This window comes from Salmo salar, chromosome 17, assembly GCF_965601325.2.
Source record: "Salmo salar chromosome 17, fSalSal1, whole genome shotgun sequence".
Classification (NCBI taxonomy): Eukaryota; Metazoa; Chordata; class Actinopteri; order Salmoniformes; family Salmonidae; genus Salmo; species Salmo salar.
In genome coordinates, this window is record NC_138307.1 from 57,884,123 (window position 1) to 57,904,439 (window position 20,317).

Sequence of the window (20,317 nt, forward strand, 5' to 3'; positions counted from 1 at the left end):
ACGGGAGGCACGGGGAAACGGAGGGAAATTGGGAGATGGATGAAAACGGGGAGACGGAGGGTAAGACGGAGGAAAACGGGGAGACGGAGGAAAAGGGATACACGGGGAGACGGTGGGAAACGGGGAGATGGAGGAAAACGGGGAGACGGTGGTAAACGGGGAGACGGTGGGGAGACGGAGGAAAACGGGGAGACGGTGGGGAGACGGGGAGACGGAGGGAAATGGGGAGAGGGAGGAAAACGGGAGACGGAGGGAAACGGGGAGATGGATGAAAACGGTGAGACGGTGGGGAGACGGAGGAAAACGGGGAGACATGGGGAACGGGGAGACGGAGGGTGAAATGGAGGAAAACTGGGAGACACGGAGATGGAGGGAAACGGGGAGACGGAGGAAAACGAGATACACGGGGAGATGGAGGAAAACGGGGAGACGGTGGGGAGACGGAGGGAAAACGGGGAGACGGAGGGAAACGGGGAGACGGAGGGAGACGGAGGGAAACGGGGAGCCGGTGGGGGAGACGGAGGAAAACGGGGAGACATGGGGAGACGGAGGGGAACAGGGAGACTGAGGGTGAGACGGAGGAAAACGGGGAGAGACGGAGGGAGACGGAGGGAAACGGGGAGATGGATGAAAACGGGGAGACGGTGGGGGAGATGGAGGAAAACAGGGAGACATGGGGAGACGGAGGGTGAGATGGAGGAAAACGGGGAGACACAGAGACGGAGGGAAACGGGGAGACTGAGGAAAACTAGAGACGGAGGGAAACTGGGAGAGGGAGGAAAACGGGATACACGGGGAGGCGGTGGGAAATGGGGAGATGGAGCAAAACGGGGAGACGGTGGGGAGACGGAGGAAAACAGGGAGACGGGGAACAGGAAGACAGAGGGTGAGACGGTGGGGAGATGGACGGGGAGACGGAGGAAAACGGGATACATGGGGAGAAGGAGGGAAACGGGGAGACGGAGGGAAACGGGGAGACGGAGGGGAGACGGACGGGGAGACGGAGGAAAACGGGGAGACGGAGGGGAGACGGACGGGGAGACGGAGGAAAACGGGGAGACGGAGGGAAACGGGGAGACGGAGGATGAGACGGAGGAAAACGGGGAGACGGTGGGGGAGACGGAGGAAAACTGGGAGACACGGGGAGACGGAGGGAAACGGGGAGACGGAGGGAAACGGGGAGACACGGGGAGACGGAGGGAAACGGGGATACGGAGGGGGAGACGGAGGAAAACGGGGAGACACGGGGAGACGGAGGGAAACGGGGAGACGAAGGGTGAGACGGAGGAAAACGGGGAGACACGGAGACGGAGGGAAACGGGGAGATGGAGGAAAACGGGGAGACACGGGGAGACGGAGGGTGAGACGGTGGGGAGATGGACGGGGAGACGGAGGGAAATGGGGGAGACGGAGGGTGAGACGGAGGAAAACAGGGAGACATGGAGCCGGAGGGAAACGGGGAGACGGAGGGAGACGGAGGGAAATGGGGAAGACGGAGGGTGAGATGGAGGAAAACGGGGAGACACGGAGACGGAGGGAAATTGGGAGATGGATGAAAACGGGGAGACGGTGGGGAGACGGAGGAAAACGGGGAGACATGGGGAACGGGGAGACGGAGGGTAAGACGGAGGAAAACGGGGAGACGGAGGAAAAGGGATACACGGGGAGACGGTGGGAAACGGGGAGATGGTGGGGAGACGGAGGAAAACGGGGAGACGGTGGGGAGACGGAGGAAAACGGGGAGACGGTGGGGAGACGGAGGAAAACGGGGAGACGACGGGGAGACGGAGGGAAATGGGGAGAGGGAGGAAAACGGGAGACGGAGGGAAACGGGGAGATGGATGAAAACGGTGAGACGGTGGGGAGACGGAGGAAAACGGGGAGACATGGGGAACGGGGAGACGGAGGTTGAAACGGAGGAAAACTGGGAGACACGGAGATGGAGGGAAACGGGGAGACGGAGGAAAACGGGATACACGGGGAGATGGAGGAAAACGGGGAGACGGTGGGGAGACGGAGGGAAACGGGGAGACGGAGAGAGACGGAGGGAGACGGAGGGAAACGGGGAGCCGGTGGGGGAGACGGAGGAAAACGGGGAGACATGGGGAGACGGAGGGGAACGGGGAGACTGAGGGTGAGACGGAGGAAAACGGGGAGAGACGGAGGGAGACGGAGGGAAACGGGGAGATGGATGAAAACGGGGAGACGGTGGAGGAGATGGAGGAAAACAGGGAGACATGGGGAGACGGAGGGTGAGATGGAGGAAAACGGGGAGACACAGAGACGGAGGGGAACGGGGAGACTGAGGAAAACGGGAGACGGAGGGAAACGGGCAGAGGGAGGAAAACGGGATACACGGGGAGACGGTGGGAAATGGGGAGATGGAGCAAAACGGGGAGACGGTGGGGAGACGGAGGAAAACAGGGAGACGGGGAACGGGAAGACAGAGGGTGAGACGGTGGGGAGATGGACGGGGAGACGGAGGAAAACGGGATACACGGGGAGAAGGAGGGAAACGGGGAGACGGAGGGAGACGGAGGGAAACGTGGAGTCGGAGGGGAAACGGGGAGACGGAGGATGAGACGGAGGAAAACGGGGAGACGGTGGGGGAGACGGAGGAAAACTGGGAGACACGGGGAGACGGAGGGAAACGGGGAGACGGAGGGAAACGGGGAGACACGGGGAGACGGAGGGAAACGGGGATACGGAGGGGGAGATGGACGGGGAGACGGAGGAAAACGGGGAGACACGGGGAGACGGAGGGAAACGGGGAGACGAAGGGTGAGACGGAGGAAAACGGGGAGACACGGAGACGGAGGGAAACGGGGAGAAGGAGGAAAACGGGAGACGGAGGGAAACGGGGAGATGGAGGAAAACGGGGAGACACGGGGAGACGGAGGGAAACGGGGAGACACGGAGACGGAGGGAAACGGGGAGAAGGAGGAAAACGGGAGACACGGGGAGACAGAGGGAAACGGGGACATGGAGGAAAACGGGGAGACACGGGGAGACGGAGGAAAACGGGGAGACACGGGGAGACGGAGGACAACGGGGAGACACGGGGAGACGGAGGGAAACGGGGAGACACGGGGAGACGGAGGGAAACGGGGAGACACGGGGAGGCGGAGGGAAACGGGGAGACGGAGGGAAATGGGGGAGACTGAGTGTGAGACGGAGGAAAACAGGGAGACACGGAGACGGAGGGAAACGGGGAGACGGAGGGAAATGGGGAAGACGGAGGGTGAGATGGAGGAAAACGGGGAGACACGGAGGGAAACAGGGAGACGGAGGGAAACGGGGAGACGGAGGGAAACGGGAGACACGGGGAGACGGAGGGAAACGGGGAGACACGGGGAGACGGAGGGAAACGGTGGAGACGGAGGGTGAGACGGTGGGGAGATGGACGGGGAGACGGAGGGAAATGGGGGAGACGGAGGGTGAGACGGAGGAAAACAGGGAGACATGGAGACGGAGGGAAAAGGGGAGACGGAGGGAGACGGAGGGAAATGGGGAAGACGGAGGGTGAGATGGAGGAAAACGGGGAGACACGGAGACGGAGGGAAACGGGGAGACGGAGGGAGACGGAGGGAAACGGGGAGACGGAGGAAAACGGGGAGACACGGAGGGAAACGGGGAGACGGAGGGAAACGGGGAGACGGAGGGAAACGGGGAGACGGAGGAAAACGGGAGACACGGGGAGACGGAGGGAAACGGGGAGACGGAGGGAAACGGTGGAGACGGAGGGTGAGACGGTGGGGAGATGGACGGGGAGACGGAGGGAAATGGGGGAGACGGAGGGTGAGACGGAGGAAAACAGGGAGACATGGAGACGGAGGGAAACGGGGAGACGGAGGGAGACGGAGGGAAATGGGGAAGACGGAGGGTGAGATGGAGGAAAACGGGGAGACACGGAGACGGAGGGAAACGGGGAGACGGAGGGAAACGGGGAGACGGAGGAAAACGGGAGACACGGGGAGACGGAGGGAAACGGGGAGACACGGGGAGACGGAGGGAAACGGGGAGACACGGGGAGTCGGAGGGAAACGGGGAGACACGGGGAGACAGAGGGAAACGGGGAGACGGAGGGAAACAGGGGAGACGGAGGGTGAGACAGAGGAAAACTGGGAGACACGGAGACGGAGGAAAACGGGGAGACGGAGGAAAACGGGAGACACCGGGAGACGGATGAAAACGGGGAGACACGGGGAACCGGAGGGAACGGGGAGGCGGAGGGAACGGGGAGACGGAGGGTGAGATGGTGGGGAGACGGACGGGGAGACAGACTAAAACGGGGAGACACGGAGACGGAGAGAAACGGGGAGACGGAGGGAAATGGGGGAGACGGAGGGAGACGGAGGGTGAGTTGGAGGAAAACGGGGAGACACGGAGACGGAGAGAAACGGGGAGACGGAGGGAGACGGAGGGAAACGGGGAGACGGAGGAAAACGGGAGACACGGGGAGACGGAGGAAAACGGGAGACACGGGGAGACGGAGGAAAACGGGAGACACGGGGAGACGGAGGGAAACGGGGAGACACGGGGAGACGGAGGGAAACGGGGGAGACGGAGGGTGAGACGGTGGGGAGATGGACGGGGAGACGGAGGGAAATGGGGGAGACGGAGGGTGAGACGGAGGGAAACGGGGAGACACGGAGACGGAGGGAAACGGGGAGACGGGGAGATGGAGGGAGACGGAGGGAAACGGGAGACGGAGGGAAACGGGGAGACACGGGGAGACGGAGGGAAACGGGGAGACGGAGGGAGACGGAGGGAAACGGGGAGACGGAGGAAAACGGGAGACACGGGGAGACGGAGGGAAACGGGGAGACACGGGGAGACGGAGGGAAACAGGGAGACACGGGGAGTCGGAGGGAAACGGGGAGACACGGGGAGACAGAGGGAAACGGGGAGACGGAGGGAAACAGGGGAGACGGAGGGTGAGACAGAGGAAAACTGGGAGACACGGAGACGGAGGGAAACGGGGAGACGGAGGAAAACGGGAGACACCGGGAGACGGAGGAAAACGGGGAGACACGGGGAAACGGAGGGAACGGGGAGGCGGAGGGAACGGGGAGACGGAGGGTGAGATGGTGGGGAGACGGACGGGGAGACAGACTAAAACGGGGAGACACGGAGACGGAGAGAAACGGGGAGACGGAGGGAAATGGGGGAGACGGAGGGAGACGGAGGGTGAGTTGGAGGAAAACGGGGAGACACGGAGACGGAGGGAAACGGGGAGACGGAGGGAGACGGAGGGAAACGGGGAGACGGAGGAAAACGGGAGACACGGGGAGACGGAGGAAAACGGGAGACACGGGGAGACGGAGGGAAACGGGGAGACACGGGGAGACGGAGGGAAACGGGGGAGACGGAGGGTGAGACGGTGGGGAGATGGACGGGGAGACAGAGGGAAATGGGGGAGACGGAGGGTGAGACGGAGGAAAACAGGGAGACACGGAGACGGAGGGAAACGGGGAGACGGAGGGAATGGGGGGGACGGAGGGTGAGATGGAGGAAAACGGGGAGACACGGAGACGGAGGGAAACAGGGAGACGGAGGGAAACGGGGAGATGGAGGGAGACGGAGGGAAACGGGGAGACACGGGGAGACGGAGGGAAACGGGGAGACACGGGGAGACGGAGGGAAACGGGGAGACGGAGGAAAACGGGAGACGGAGGGAAACGGGGAGACGGACGGGGAGACGGAGGGAAATGGGGAGACGGAGGGTGAGACGGTGGGGAGACGGAGGGTGAGACGGTGGGGAGACGGACGGGGAGATGGATGGAAACGGGGAGACACGGAGACGGAGGGAAACGGGGAGACGGAGGGAGACGGAGGGAAACGGGGAGACGGGGAGACGGAGGGAAAAGGGGAGACGGAGGAAAATGGGGAGACGGAGGAAAACGGGGAGACACGGGGAGACGGAGGGAAACGGGGAGACGGAGGGTGAGACGGAAGAAAACGGGGAGACGGTGGGGAGACGGAGGAAAACTGGGAGACACGGGGAGACGGAGGGAAACGGGGAGACGGAGGGGGAGACACAAAATGTAAAAGGGCATAAGATGCTAGTGGGCACAATTTTTTATATATATATATATATATGACTCAGACACACAGAGAGAGACAAATACTGATGATCACACGCGGCTGTTTTTTTTACTTCCCCTGTATTTTCCCGTTACGTTCATGCACCAGGCTTCAGAGTGATGGTGGAGCAGGGCGTCGTTACTAAGCGGGGAGCGACGGAGGGGGAGAAACTGAGAGGGAGGGAGAGGAGAGATCAAGGCAGAGGGGGAGAGCGAGGCTGTCCATGAATGAGGATGTACTCCATTAAATCAATTTGGAAGGAGAGATCGAGGGAGGGAACAAGAGAGGAACAGAGAGATGGGGAGAGAGCAGTGCACAGTGAGAGAGAACGATGAGAGTTGGGTGGACTGACTGTCTTACCCCAGTGAGTTAGCTAGCTGTGGATGTGAGCCGAGTGCCGTGTCTTTGGAGCAGGGATACTGCTGCTATTGATCCAAACCACCTTCATCTGTTCTGCCAGCCAGTTGAACTCCTACAGCACAGCTCTCTGAACAGAGAGTGAGAGAAACAGAGAGAGATCTGACAGTCTCCTCCCTGTCTTCCTCAGAGCTGGGTGCGTGTTCACCTCTACTGCCTCTGCCGAACAAGATAAGTGTGTGTGTGTGTTCTGTGTGTGGGAGCACCGACTGGGGAAAAAAACACACCCTCTCTCTCAGCTGAGCCTGAGAGTCTCAGAAGAGCAGCTAACAGCAGCTAACAAACCAACGACCTCCAGCTCCCAGCCGTCGGGTTGAGATGACATTGTGTGTGATTTCAGCGTCACTTGAGCGTGATCTGCTTTACCTGGACATGTGAGAGCGGCGGTCTGGGTATTAATGGACATGTGAGAGTGGTGGTCTGGTATTGCTGGACATGAGAGCGGTGGTCTGGTATTGCTGGACATGAGAGCGGTGGTCTGGTATTCCTGGACCTGTGAGAGCAGCGGTATGGTATTAATGGACCTGTGAGAGCGGCGGTATGGTATTCCTGGACCTGTGAGAGCGGCGGTATGGTATTCCTGGACCTGTGAGAGCAGTGGTCTAGCATTAATGGACCTGTGACAGCGGCGGACTGGTATTGCTGGACATGTGAGAGCCGTAGGAGGATGGGAGGCGATCATCTACCTGGACAGGAACAACCGCTGACCCCTGGAGAGAGAGGAGAGGAAGAGCAGTGATGCAGACTGCGTTCAGTGTCTTAAAACAGATTGCCTCTCTAGGTCGACCTAAATGTGACTGTCATAGATATTCACATGTATCAGAGTAGGAGAGAAAGTGTGTGTGAGTGCTAGGGACGTGCATGTGTGATCGCGTAAGGGAGTGTTGAGGGCTTGCAGCTGGTGCTGAGAGCGACTGAGAGAGGGAGGTTGGATCGGAGCAGAAAGGAAAAAGGCTTAGGGACGACTGGGTGGAACTGGAGGCTAAAGCTGACCTTGGAATCATCCTTGGAACCTTGAGGGGCTGCCGCCACTACTCCACCCCTAAGAGAGGAACTAGGACTGGGGAAAGATCCTCGCTCTGTGGACCCTAAACCTGGTGCCTGGGAATAAGATGGGCTTGACTTTTAAGACATTGGGATGATTTCAGAGGACCCTGTGAGGGATGAGGTTGTCGGGAGGGCGAGAGTGTTCGTGGTTGCCCCCTCCCCACTATGAGCATGCAGGTGCTTCATATGGTCAGGGAGCTGGTGTCTCCCTCGCGACGCAGAGCAGCCGCCAGATACGGAGGTGTGTGTTTCAAGTCCTATTGTCTCGTGGACAAGTGTGTGTGTGCTTGTCTGTCTGTCTGTCTGAGTGTGTCTGTCTCTGTGTGTATCTGACTGTGCTGTACATTAGCTGTACTGTGTCCCTCAAAATGAATACCATTAACTTCTTACAGATCCCTTGTGTGTCTGTGTTTGAGTTGGCTAGAGAGAAAGAGATTCCCTTGGTACTGCTGTAATGGCTTTGTTGCTATGGGGCGTGTGCATGTGTGTGTGTGTGTGTGTGTGTGTGTGTCTGGTTAGTAATTAATAATGAAGGTTCCCTGGGGTATTGGGACACTTGTTGACCCATCTGATCTAGTCCTGTCTGCTGATTGGACCAGCTCTGAGGGGTCAGTGTTGGGCTGTGGGCACTAATGAGTGGCTAAAGCTTTTCACTGCCAAAAGCTCAGTCTACACTCTGAGGAGAATCACCTGGGCTCTGGGTGTGGGCTCTGCATCCCCATTCAGGCTAGTGATTTTATATGGGTTGTGATGTGGGTTCTTTTTAAACATCAACAGCCTATTTTAAAGACATCTAGGCCTCAAGCATCTCCTTAACAAAGGCTGCCTCTATTCTCTTAGCCCAGTGTATCTAAGCTTTTTTACATGCCAGAGGGATGAAAACAGATTACACACTTCTCACCTCACTGCTTGTTAATGATGAATTCTGTGTGTGCGTGCACATGCGTGTACATTTGTAATGTGTATGAATGTTTGTCAGTCCCTCCAGGATTTTTTAGGCAAGGCAAGCCAGTTAAGAACATATTCTTATTTACAATGACGGCCTACCCCGACCAAACCCTAACCCGGACGACGCGCCGTCCTATGGGACTCCCAATCACGGCCGGTTGTGATACAGCCTGTTATTGAACCAGGGTCTCTAGCACTGAGATGCCGTGCCTTAGACCGCTGCGCCACTCAGGATTTCACAGTGATTTTTTGGTGATATTTTCAGGCAAAAATGCTTGATTTTGCTGTGGCAATTTGGACATTGTGGTTGGCAATGCGGGATTTTGTAGCGAAATTGCACTGACGAGGGATACAGTTAACGTGTGGCTTGATTTAACCATATTTATGTGCTGATTGGTTGAAATTGTAAGCCCTCTTTTTGTACTGTGGTGATGGGTCTGTGTTATGCGACAATATTGCGAGGATTTGACTGTTTTATGCGGAAATAGTGCAGTGATTGGTCAAATTTGCAAGACCATAATAATATGCCGGGAATTCTTGATTTTGCAACAAAAAAAAACGGAATCCTGAAAGGAACTTGTGTGTGTCAACATATTGAGCCTGATGATAACTCAAACATGTCCCATTTCCTGTGTAGCAGCATGTAATCAGTGTGCTGGAGGCAGGAGCAGGGGAACAGAGCTGGTGTTGTAGAGAGGTGAGATTCTCATCGATCTGTGATACCCACTACAAAAGGCACATTGAGTTTAGGGCCCTCCGCCTTCCAGCTCACTGCCATTTTAATCTCCGGCCATCGACCTTGCGGAGAAATTCTCAACACACACAAACATACACGGGTGCACACACTAACACTAATATGTACACACTTCGCTTTAGACTAACACACACACACCACAGAGCTGCTGAGACAGTCAGGTGTTGTCTGTCAGTGGGTTATCTCATCCCCCAGACAGTAGCGTTAGCCTTGGTTGTTAGGTAGTGTTCTGTGGTAAAGGTGTTGTCTGTCAGTGGGTTATCTCATCCCCCAGACAGTAGCGGTAGCCTTGGTTGTTAGGTAGTGTTCTGTGGTAAAGATGTTGTCTGTCAGTGGGTTATCTCATCCCCCAGACAGTAGCGTTAGCCTTGGTTGTTAGGTAGTGTTCTGTGGTAAAGGTGTTGTCTGTCAGTGGGTTATCTCATCCCCCAGACAGTAGCGGTAGCCTTGGTTGTTAGGTAGTGTTCTGTGGTAAAGGTGTTGTCTGTCAGTAGGTTATCTCATCCCCCAGACAGTAGGGGTAGCCTTGGTTGTTAGGTAGTGTTCTGTGGTAAAGGTGTTGTCTGTCAGTGGGTTATCTGCTGAGGTGTGTGGTTGGTGAGAGAGAGAGAGAGAGATGGAGAGAGAGGGAGCGTGGTGAGAGACTGCTTGAACACAGTATGTGTAATGCACTGAGCCCTTTGACGTATCAGCAGGGTCTTTATCTCTCTGGATGTAGAATGTACATGTAAAGTATCAGCAGGGTCTTTATCTCTCTGGATGTAGAATGTACATGTAAAGTATCAGCAGGGTCTTTCTCTCTGGATGTAGAATGTACATGTAAAGTATCAGCAGGGTCTTTATCTCTCTGGATGTAGAATGTACATGTAAAGTATCAGCAGGGTCTTTCTCTCTGGATGTAGAATGTACATGTAAAGTATCAGCAGGGTCTTTATCTCTCTGGATGTAGAATGTACATGTCTGAATATGTATGTGCAGAATCAGTAAGGACTTGAGTGTTTGTGAAAGCGAATGTTCCTATATTTGAACTGAGATCTTGGGATACTACTGAACTCCCTCAGTTTGTTGTGTCTGGCATTCTGCTGGCCAGGTGGGTGACGGGAGGAGCTAGGAGCAGTATTACAGTCCGGCATTCTGCTGGCCAGGCGGGTGACGGGAGGAGCTAGGAGCAGTATTACAGTCCAGCATTCTGCTGGCCAGGCGGGTGACGGGAGGAGCTAGGAGCAGTATTACAGTCCAGCGTTCTGCTGGCCAGGCGGGTGACGGGAGGAGCTAGGAGCAGTATTACAGTCCGGCGTTCTGCTGGCCAGGCGGGTGACGGGAGGAGCTAGGAGCAGTATTACAGTCCGGCGTTCTGCTGGCCAGGCGGGTGACGGGAGGAGCTAGGAGCAGTATTACAGTCCGGCATTCTGCTGGCCAGGCGGGTGACGGGAGGACCTAGGAGCAGTATTACAGTCCAGCGTTCTGCTGGCCAGGCGGGTGACGGGAGGAGCTAGGAGCAGTATTACAGTCCAGCGTTCTGCTGGCCAGGCGGGTGACGGGAGGAGCTAGGAGCAGTATTACAGTCCAGCGTTCTGCTGGCCAGGCGGGTGACGGGAGGAGCTAGGAGCAGTATTACAGTCCAGCGTTCTGCTGGCCAGGCGGGTGACGGGAGGAGCTAGGAGCAGTATTACAGTCCGGCGTTCTGCTGGCCAGGCGGGTGACGGGAGGAGCTAGGAGCAGTATTACAGTCCGGCATTCTGCTGGCCAGGCGGGTGACGGGAGGAGCTAGGAGCAGTATTACAGTCCGGCGTTCTGCTGGCCAGGCGGGTGACGGGAGGAGCTAGGAGCAGTATTACAGTCCAGCATGCCTGCCCATGGTCACTAGGGTCGTGTTCAGTAGCGAGCAAGTTACGTTCTGAACTTGTCCAATAAGAACACCGATATTTGTTTTCCGTTGCAAAACACCACCCAGCCTGCCGCGACAGGTAGCCTGGCAGGTACGAGCGTTGGGCCAGATACCAAAAGGTTGCTGGATCGAATCCCTGAGCTGACAAGGTAAAAATCTGTCGTTCTGCTCCTGAACAAGGCAGTTAACCCACTGTTCCCCGGGCGCTGAGGACGTGGATGTTAAGGCAGCCCCCCACACCTCTCTGATTCAGAGGAGTTGGGTTAAATGCGGATGACACATTTCAATTGTACAACTGACTAGATATCCCCTTTCCCATACTGCTGTCCTGTGCTGGAGCTGAAATGGGTCCATTGCAGCCTGCTCCAGTGCCAAGCTGCAGTCTTCCTCCCTCTCACCCACTCTGCTCAGGTCAGCAGCACTGGCATCTTACTATCTCTGTAATGAATTCTGCATGAACTACGTTTCTCCTCTTCTCCCTCTATCTCCCTCTCTCCCTCCCATCTTAAACTGTCATATGTCTAACTGCTAGGAGAGAGCCACTCGCTCAATTATTCAAATTATGTGCCAGTAGTTTAAAAAAGGGAGATTTGTTTTTGCTGTAGTCTAACACATCAAGTTGTCAACTATTGGTGTGGTGTGGTGTGGTGCGTGTGTGTGTGTGTGTGTGTGTGGTGTGTGTGTGTGTGTGTGTGTGTGTGTTAGCGCGGCTTCCAACATTGCATGCTGGGTTGTCAGAGGGATAGAGGTAGCGTTCAGACCCCCCCCCCACGTTAAACCGCAGGTAGCCGGTTAGCATCTGCTCACCGATATCAAAGCCATTTAACATCTGGTTGAACTGTTTGCCGTATAAGAACCTAGAGGGAAATGCCAGGCTACATGTTGCCTCCGGTTTATTCTGTCATTTTGGCCTCAGGAGAATGTATCCATGTAGTGGACGGAGCTGTATCTGTAGAGCAACATATTAGATTAGATAGCAAATGGTACTGCCTCTGTTTCTCTCTCTGTCTCAGGACTCCTTAAAAAAGACATCGGAACGAGTATTCAATTATTTTCTGGGATAAATGAAAACGGCACAGAGTTCCCATCCAGTTAGTTTTCACACTCAAAAAACAACCTGCTTTCTGTTTTAATGTGAAACACGCGTTCTCACAGTGCAGAGTAGCTCTGTCTTGGCCTTGAAATGGCTGGACTGTGAATGCTTACACACAGGCCCTTAGGTTAGTGCAGACGTCTTTCAGTAGTGTAGATATCAAAGGAACCAGAGTACTCTCTCCACCCCCTCTCCCTACTGACCAGGCAGGTAGAGATGAAAGGGGGACTGATGTATGTTAGCTCTCCCCCCCCCCCCCCCCCCCCCTCCAGACGAGTTGTGACAGTCCTATATGTTTTGTGTACGCCTGTTATTAGACTAGATGCGTCCTTTATTGTTGGTTCTCTGTCTGACTCTTACGACACCCATCTTGCCGGGCTGGTGACGGTGGTGTTGTAAGAATCCCAGCTGTGTGTCTCAGTAGTTCCACAGTCTGTTTACTACTGCTGAATCTAGGCACGTTCTCTCTCTCAATCGCTCCATTCAATGTGCTAATATTGTTGCATTCCTTGTTTGATATGTTGATGTTACAGATAACACTATAGCTCCCGTACATACAGGTGTGTGTGTGTGTGTGTGTGTGTGTGTGTGTGTGTGTGTGTGTGTGTACTGTACTAGTCACAGACTGCACTTGTCAAGCTGTCATTACTCATAGCAGATGATTTCATCGTCCGCAGTGTGGTGTGGGGACGCGGGTGGTTTGTGTGTGCTTGTGTGACAGAGATGGCGTCAGACTCCGCCCAAAGGAACAATGAGACTGTGCGTCTCTCTCTGTCTCTCTGTCTCTCTGTCCCCGTCTTTACTGCTGTTAACCCACACCAAGGCTTTCGTCCAGAGTCTCTCTCTAAGTGATAATCAGAATAGGTGGATAAAGACTGTATGGGCTCTTCAATTGCTCATAAAGTTGTTCTGTGTGGATGTCATGTATTTAGATGAACAGTGTGGTTATACTCTACCCTGCTGCTGATTGATTGCTGATTGAATATTGATCATCAGTCCTTTGGGGAGGGAGTAGTGATCCTAACTGTGAAGTGATGCTTTAGTCCCTCTAAGACTGGTGTCAGATTGATCATCAGTCCTTTGGGGAGGGAGTAGTGATCCTAACTGTGAAGTGATGCTTTAGTCCCTCTACACCTGGTGTCAGATTGATCATCAGTCCTTTGGGGAGGGAGTAGTGATCCTAACTGTGAAGTGATGCTTCAGTCCCTCTATGACTGGTGTCAGATTGATCATCAGTCCTTTGGGGAGGGAGTAGTGATCCTAACTGTGAAGTGATGCTTTAGTCCCTCTACACCTGGTGTCAGATTGATCATCAGTCCTTTGGGGAGGGAGTAGTGATCCTAACTGTGAAGTGATGCTTTAGTCCCTCTACACCTGGTGTCAGATTGATCATCAGTCCTTTGGGGAGGGAGTAGTGATCCTAACTGTGAAGTGATGCTTTAGTCCCTCTACACCTGGTGTCAGATTGATCATCAGTCCTTTGGGGAGGGAGTAGTGATCCTAACTGTGAAGTGATGCTTTATTCCCTCTACACCTGGTGTCAGATTGATCATCAGTCCTTTGGGGAGGGAGTAGTGATCCTAACTGTGAAGTGATGCTTTAGTCCCTCTACACCTGGTGTCAGATTGATCATCAGTCCTTTGGGGAGGGAGTAGTGATCCTAACTGTGAAGTGATGCTTTAGTCCCTCTACACCTGGTGTCAGATTGATCATCAGTCCTTTGGGGAGGGAGTAGTGATCCTAACTGTGAAGTGATGCTTTAGTCCCTCTACGACTGGTGTCAGATTGATCATCAGTCCTTTGGGGAGGGAGTAGTGATCCTAACTGTGAAGTGATGCTTTAGTCCCTCTACGACTGGTGTCAGATTGATCATCAGTCCTTTGGGGAGCGAGTAGTGATCCTAACTGTGAAGTGATGCTTTAGTCCCTCTACGACTGGTGTCAGATTGATCATCAGTCCTTTGGGGAGGGAGTAGTGATCCGAACTGTGAAGTGATGCTTTATTCCCTCTACGACTGGTGTCAGATTGATCATCAGTCCTTTGGGGAGGGAGTAGTGATCCTAACTGTGAAGTGATGCTTTAGTCCCTCTACACCTGGTGTCAGATTGATCATCAGTCCTTTGGGGAGGGAGTAGTGATCCTAACTGTGAAGTGATGCTTTATTCCCTCTACGACTGGTGTCAGATTGATCATCAGTCCTTTGGGGAGGGAGTAGTGATCCTAACTGTGAAGTGATGCTTTAGTCCCTCTACACCTGGTGTCAGATTGCACGCACAAAGCTTAGACGACAGTTTTACAGTAGCATACAGAAAGCACCAGTAGGTCAGGGAAAGTATGATTTTTATAAACATTTTAATTAAACACTCCAGCAAAGATGTGTATGGTGTGCATAGATTGACACTTCTGTTATTTGACACCTTCAACTGTGAACCTCACATACTGTACGCAACACACACACACACTGTACACACACACACACACCTAACAGAACAAAGACAGCTCGGATCCCCTTGTCACTGGAGTGCAGAACAGATTTAAATCGCTTGTTTTATATTCACAGGAAAGTTTATTATGGGGGAGTTTGTATGACACTCCTCTCTGTTTTCATCTTGCTATGTGGTGCCAGAGATCGCCCACACAAACAGTTGCCAAAGTGCCTGGCAGATTTTTCTATACAATTCTGAAGACGGGAGAGGGAGAACTGTACAACAGTCGAGAGAGAAAGAGAGCGAGGAAGAGGGAAACTATACACCAGTCAAGAGTGAGGTGAAGGGTCAACTTCTCTCTCAAAATGACAATATCCTGCTGCTCTTGTCAAATACAGAGAGGGCAAGGCGAGATGCATTTCATAACATTCATTTCAAATGAATTTACTCTGTCCTTTATTGAACAGGATTCACTGGAATGTGCTCAATAACTCTCAAGTCCATGTTACTGACAGCATGGACGTGGAGGTGTCCCTTCTCAGAAAGTATCCAGTGTGTGAGAACATTCCCAGAAAGGACGCCAGAACCTCCGAGCCTGCCTGCCTGCCCTGCACGATGACCTCGATGCTTTAAAATGCCATTTCAGCCACATCAGCCATTCCCTTACTGGGCGTTGGCCTGGGTCGTTTGTGTGTGCCAGGGTAGACGCGTACTGTAGCGATCGAGGGAGGAGATAGAAACCATTATCTTTCTTCCTCTCCTTTTCTCTCCCTCCCTCCCCTTCCTCTTCTCTCCCCGGCTGTCCGGAAATATGCCTGATCAACATGATCGTTCTGGGTATACGACTCGCCACAGGAGTTGAACATGAGTCTCATTAATGAAGGTTGTTTCTCAAAAACGCTCGGCTGTCCCTTGATTTCTGATCTCCCTCCCACTGTCTTTCTCATCTCTCTCTCTCCCTGTCCTTCTTTCCCTCCCTCTCTTATTTGCTCCTTCTCTCCCTCCCTCTCTTCTCTGATGTATTGAATAGGGGCTGTTGTGTGTTTGTGTTTGGGTGTGGAATGTCATGAGTGGGATAGCAGTGACTTGATGCTGAAGTCAGTGTCCCTTGTTCTCTCTCTCTCATTCTCTTTCTCTCTTGTTCCCTCTCTCGTTCTCTTAATCTCTTTGTAAAGTAAACAAACAGCTGCATTTTGACAGAGGCCCTCAATCTCAGCCACTCTGATCTCCCGTCTGCTGCTCAGAAGAGTGTATCAATACAAGCCACCATTTGTCTGTCTCTCTGGTTCCTCTCATTGGTACGTGGACTGTTGTGGTGCGAAGTAGTTGCCGTGGCAGAGTCGGTGGTTCTGGGATGGGTTGTTTGTCTAGCCCGGGCTGTCACTAATGCGGACTAAATCTCTCAGTAGACTGGAGGATCCAACCGAGAGTGTGAAGAGAGGTAAGACATGATGTCACTGAGGTTACTGACTTCAGGCAAAAAAATACTGCTTTGGTTTTTGCCACCTCACTAGGACAAACTACTGGTGTTCAAGCTATTGCTTCTGTCAGATTGAATTTTGTTGAAAAATGGAACTTAAATGATACAGTTCTAATGGTGTTGCACAGTTTACAATTGAGATTCAGTTACTTGGAGACATGAAAGTGCACATGGTATTTATAACCTGTCAGCGTAGATTGAGGGTAAACGACTCTGTGGGTAGACATGTCTTCATGGTGTACATTTGCAAATACTGTGCCAAATCATATGTGAAGAATGCAACGAAGATGCAGAATCATCTGGCCAAGTGCATAAAGTTCCCTCAGCGCTCACAACAAGCAACCTCTGACGAAAGTCCCTCTACTTCTATTCGAGGTGAAAATTAGGAATCAGACACCTTATTGATAGCATGGTCCTCCTGGAATCAGAAGTTTTTTTGACTCAATGGAGGAACGTAGTCAGAGATGCTGATTAATGTCTTGCTCGAGCTGTGTATGCAACTGGTTCACTTTTGATGCTCACAGGCAATGTGTATTGGAAGAGATTTCTGAATGTTCTTCGCCCAGCATACACCCCTCCAACCAGACATGCTTTATCTACTCATTTGCTGGATGCAGCGTTCAACAGAGTTCAAGTGAAGGTCAAGCAAATCATAGAGAAAGCAGACTGTATTGCAGTCATCTCTGATGTGTGGTCGAACGTTCATGGGCAAGGAATAATTAACTACATCATCTCCACCCCCTCAACCAGTATTCTACAAGAGCACAGACACAAGGGACAACAGACACACCAGTCTCTACATTGCAGATGAGCTGAAGGCAGTCATCACACCCATTGGCTGTGCTGCTCATGCATTGAATCTGCTCCTCAAGGACATCATGGCACTGAAAACAATAGATACACTCTACAAGAGAGCCAAGGAAGTGGTTAGGTATGTGAAGGGCCATCAAGTTATAGCGGCAATCTACCTCACCAAGCAAAGTGAGAAGAATAAGAGCGCCACATTGAAGCTGCCCAGCAACACCCATTGGGGTGGTGTTGTCATCATGTTTGACAGTCTCCTGGAGGGGAAGGAGTCTCTCCAAGAAATGGCCATATCACAGTCTGCCGAAATGGACAGCCCAATCAAGAGGATCCTCCTGGATGATGTATTTTGGTAGAGAGTGGTAAGCAGCCTGAAACTCCTGAAGCCTATAGCAGTAGCCATTGCACGGATTGAGGGAGACAGTGCCATCCTGTCTGATGTAAGAGAAGAATTCCGTACTGCCCTGCCCACTTCACTGTTACTCCAAGCAGAGGAAACTGCAGTTCTGAAATACATCAAAAAGCGTGAAGACTTCTGCCTGAAGCACATACACGCCACAGCGTACATGTTGGACCCCAAGTATGCTGGCAAGAGCATCCTGTCTGGTGCAGAGATCAACAAGGCGCATGGTGTCATCACTACCGTGTCTCGCCACCTTGGCCTGGATGAGGGCAAGGTTCTTGGCAGTCTGGTGAAGTACACTTCCAAGCAAGGGCTTTGGGATGGAGATGCAATATGGCAGTCGTGCCAACATATCTCATCAGCCACCTGATGGAAAATACTTTGTGGATTTGAAGCTCTTTCCCCAGTTGCCTCCATCATCCTCCAACTCCCACCAACATCAGCCGCCTCAGAGCGCAACTGGTCCATGTTTGGGAACACACACACCAAAGCACACAAAAGGTTGACCAATTCAAGGGTTGAAAAATTGGTGACCATCTGGGAAAATTTGAGGCTTTTTGAGCCTGACAACGAGCCATCCTCAACAAGGTTGGAAAGTGACAGTGAAGGTGAGGCCTCAGTCTGATGTCCAAGAGGTGGACATTGAGGAGATCCAGGGAGGACATGGAAGCCTGAGAGGAAGACAACCAAAGCTTTAGTTTCTAGACCACCATTTTACAGATGTATGATAACGTTTTTGGGAGAGGCGATGGATCATTGGGGATCATTCAATATTCCCTTTTTGTTTTTCAGTGAAATCATCCCATGTGAAGAGTCAACTCATTTAAATAAAGTTCAATTCTTAACAGTTTTTTTTTTCTATTGGAAGGATTTAATAATTTGCAATTATGTCTACTTATGATAAGGTAAAAAAAAATATTCTGTCTCCATATATGGTAAATATATCCAATGCAAAAATAATCTACACTTAAATGGATTTAATATTAATTTGCATATATTCCCGTTAATTCCCATGGAAAATTTCCACCTCTGAATATTCCACAAATTGTGCAACCCTACTGTTGAGGTCAACTACAGTTGAAGTCGGAGGTTTACATACACCTTAGCCAAATGCATTTAAACTCCGTTTTTCACAATTCCTGACATTTAATCCTAGTAAAAATTCCCTGTTTTAGGTCAAACATTTCGGGTAGCCTTCCACGAGCTTCCCACAATATGTTGGGAGAATTTTGGCCCATTCCTCCTGACAGAGCTGGTGTAACTGAGTCAGGTTTGTAGGCCTCCTTGCTCACGCACGCTTTTTCAGTTCTGCCCACAAATGTTCTGTGGGATTGAGGTCAGGGCTTTGTGATGGCCACTCCAATACCTTGATTTTGTTGTCTTTAAGCCATTTTGCCACAACTTTGGAAGTATGCTTGTGGGCATTATCCATTTGGAAGACCCATTTGCGACCAAGCTTTAATTTCCTGACTGATGTCTTCAGATGTTGCTTCAATATATCCACACAATTTTCCTCCCTCATGATGACATCTATTTTGTGAAGTGTACCAGTCCCTACTGCAGCAAAACACCCCCACACCATGATGCTGCGATCCCCGTGCTTCACGGTTGGGATGGTATTCTTCGGCTTGCAAGCCTCCTCCTTTTTCCTCAAAATATAACAATGGTCATTATGGCCAAACAGTTCTATTTTTGTTTCATCAGACCAGAGGACATTTCTCCAAAAATGATGATCTTTGTCCCCATGTCCAGTTGCAAACCGTAGTCTGGCTTTATTTGTGGTGGTTTTGGAGCAGTGGCTTCTTCCTTGCTGAGCGACCTTTCAGGTTATGTCGATATAGGACTCGTTTTACTGTGGATATAGATACTTTTGTACCTGTTTCCTCCAGCATCTTCACAAGGTTCTTTGCTGTTGTTCTGGGATTGATTTGCACTTTTCGCACAAGTACATTCATCTCTCAGAGACAGAACGTGTCTCCTTCCGGAGCAGTATGGCGGCTGCATGGTCCCATGGTGTTTATACTTGCGTACTATTGTTTGTACAGATGAATGTGGTACCTTCAGGCGTTTGGAAATTGCTCTCAAGGATGAACCTAGACCTGTGGTCTACAATTTTTTTTCTGAGGTCTTGGCTGATTTCTTTAGATTTTCCCATGATGTCACGCAAAGAGGCACTAAGTTTGAAGGTTGGCCTTGAAATACATCCACAGGTACACCTCCAATTGACTCAAATTATGTTCTGTTCTGGAATTTTCCAAGCTGTTTAAAGGCAGAGTCAACTAGAGGTCGTCCGATTATGATTTTTCGATACCGATTAATCTGCCGATATTTATTTATTTATTTATTTATTTATTTATTTATTTATTTATTTGCAATAATGACAATTACAACAATACTGAATGAACACTTATTTTAACTTAATATAATACATCAATAAAATCAATTTAGCCTCAAATAAATAATGAAACATGTTCAATTTGGTTTAAATAATGCAAAAACAAAGTGTTGGAGAAGAAAGTAAAAGTGCAATATGTGCCATGTAAAAAAGCTAACGTTTAAGTTCCTTGCTCAGAACATGAGAACATATGAAAGCTGGTGGTTCCTTTTAACATGAGTCTTCAATATTCCCAGGTAAGAAGTTTTAGGTTGCAGGAATTATAGGACTATTTCTCTCTATACGATTTGTATTTCATATACCTTTGACTATTGGATGTTCTTATAGGCACTTTAGTATTGCCAGTGTAACAGTATAGCTTCCGTCCCTCTCCTCGCTCCTACCTGGGCTCGAACCAGGAACACATCGACAACGGCCACCCTCGAAGCAGCGTTACCCATGCAGAGCAAGGGGAGCAACTACTCCAAGTCTCAGAGCGAGTGACGTTTGAAACGCTATTAGCGCGCACCCGGCTAACTAGCTAGCCATTTCACATCGGTTACACCAGCCTAATCTTGGGAGTTGACAGGCTTAAA

General features: G+C 51.8%; 1 protein-coding gene across 3 annotated transcripts in view; it reads left to right on the top strand.

Annotated features, from left to right (window-relative positions):
- The window catches only part of LOC106576214 (USP6 N-terminal-like protein), a 94,055-nt gene that overhangs the window by 37,746 nt on the left and 35,992 nt on the right, over window positions 1-20,317 (top strand). The window contains exon 1 of one of the 3 annotated variants that reach the window (XM_014153221.3): window positions 6,293-7,792. The exons of 1 other annotated variant lie outside the window; for it this stretch is intronic. In XM_014153221.3, coding sequence (XP_014008696.1) covers window positions 7,717-7,792 — 76 coding nt within the window. In that variant the 5' untranslated portion in view covers window positions 6,293-7,716. Of the gene's footprint in view, window positions 1-6,292; window positions 7,793-15,733; window positions 16,102-20,317 lie in introns of those variants that run through there. One more of the 3 variants, XM_014153222.3, reaches the window with a different exon arrangement.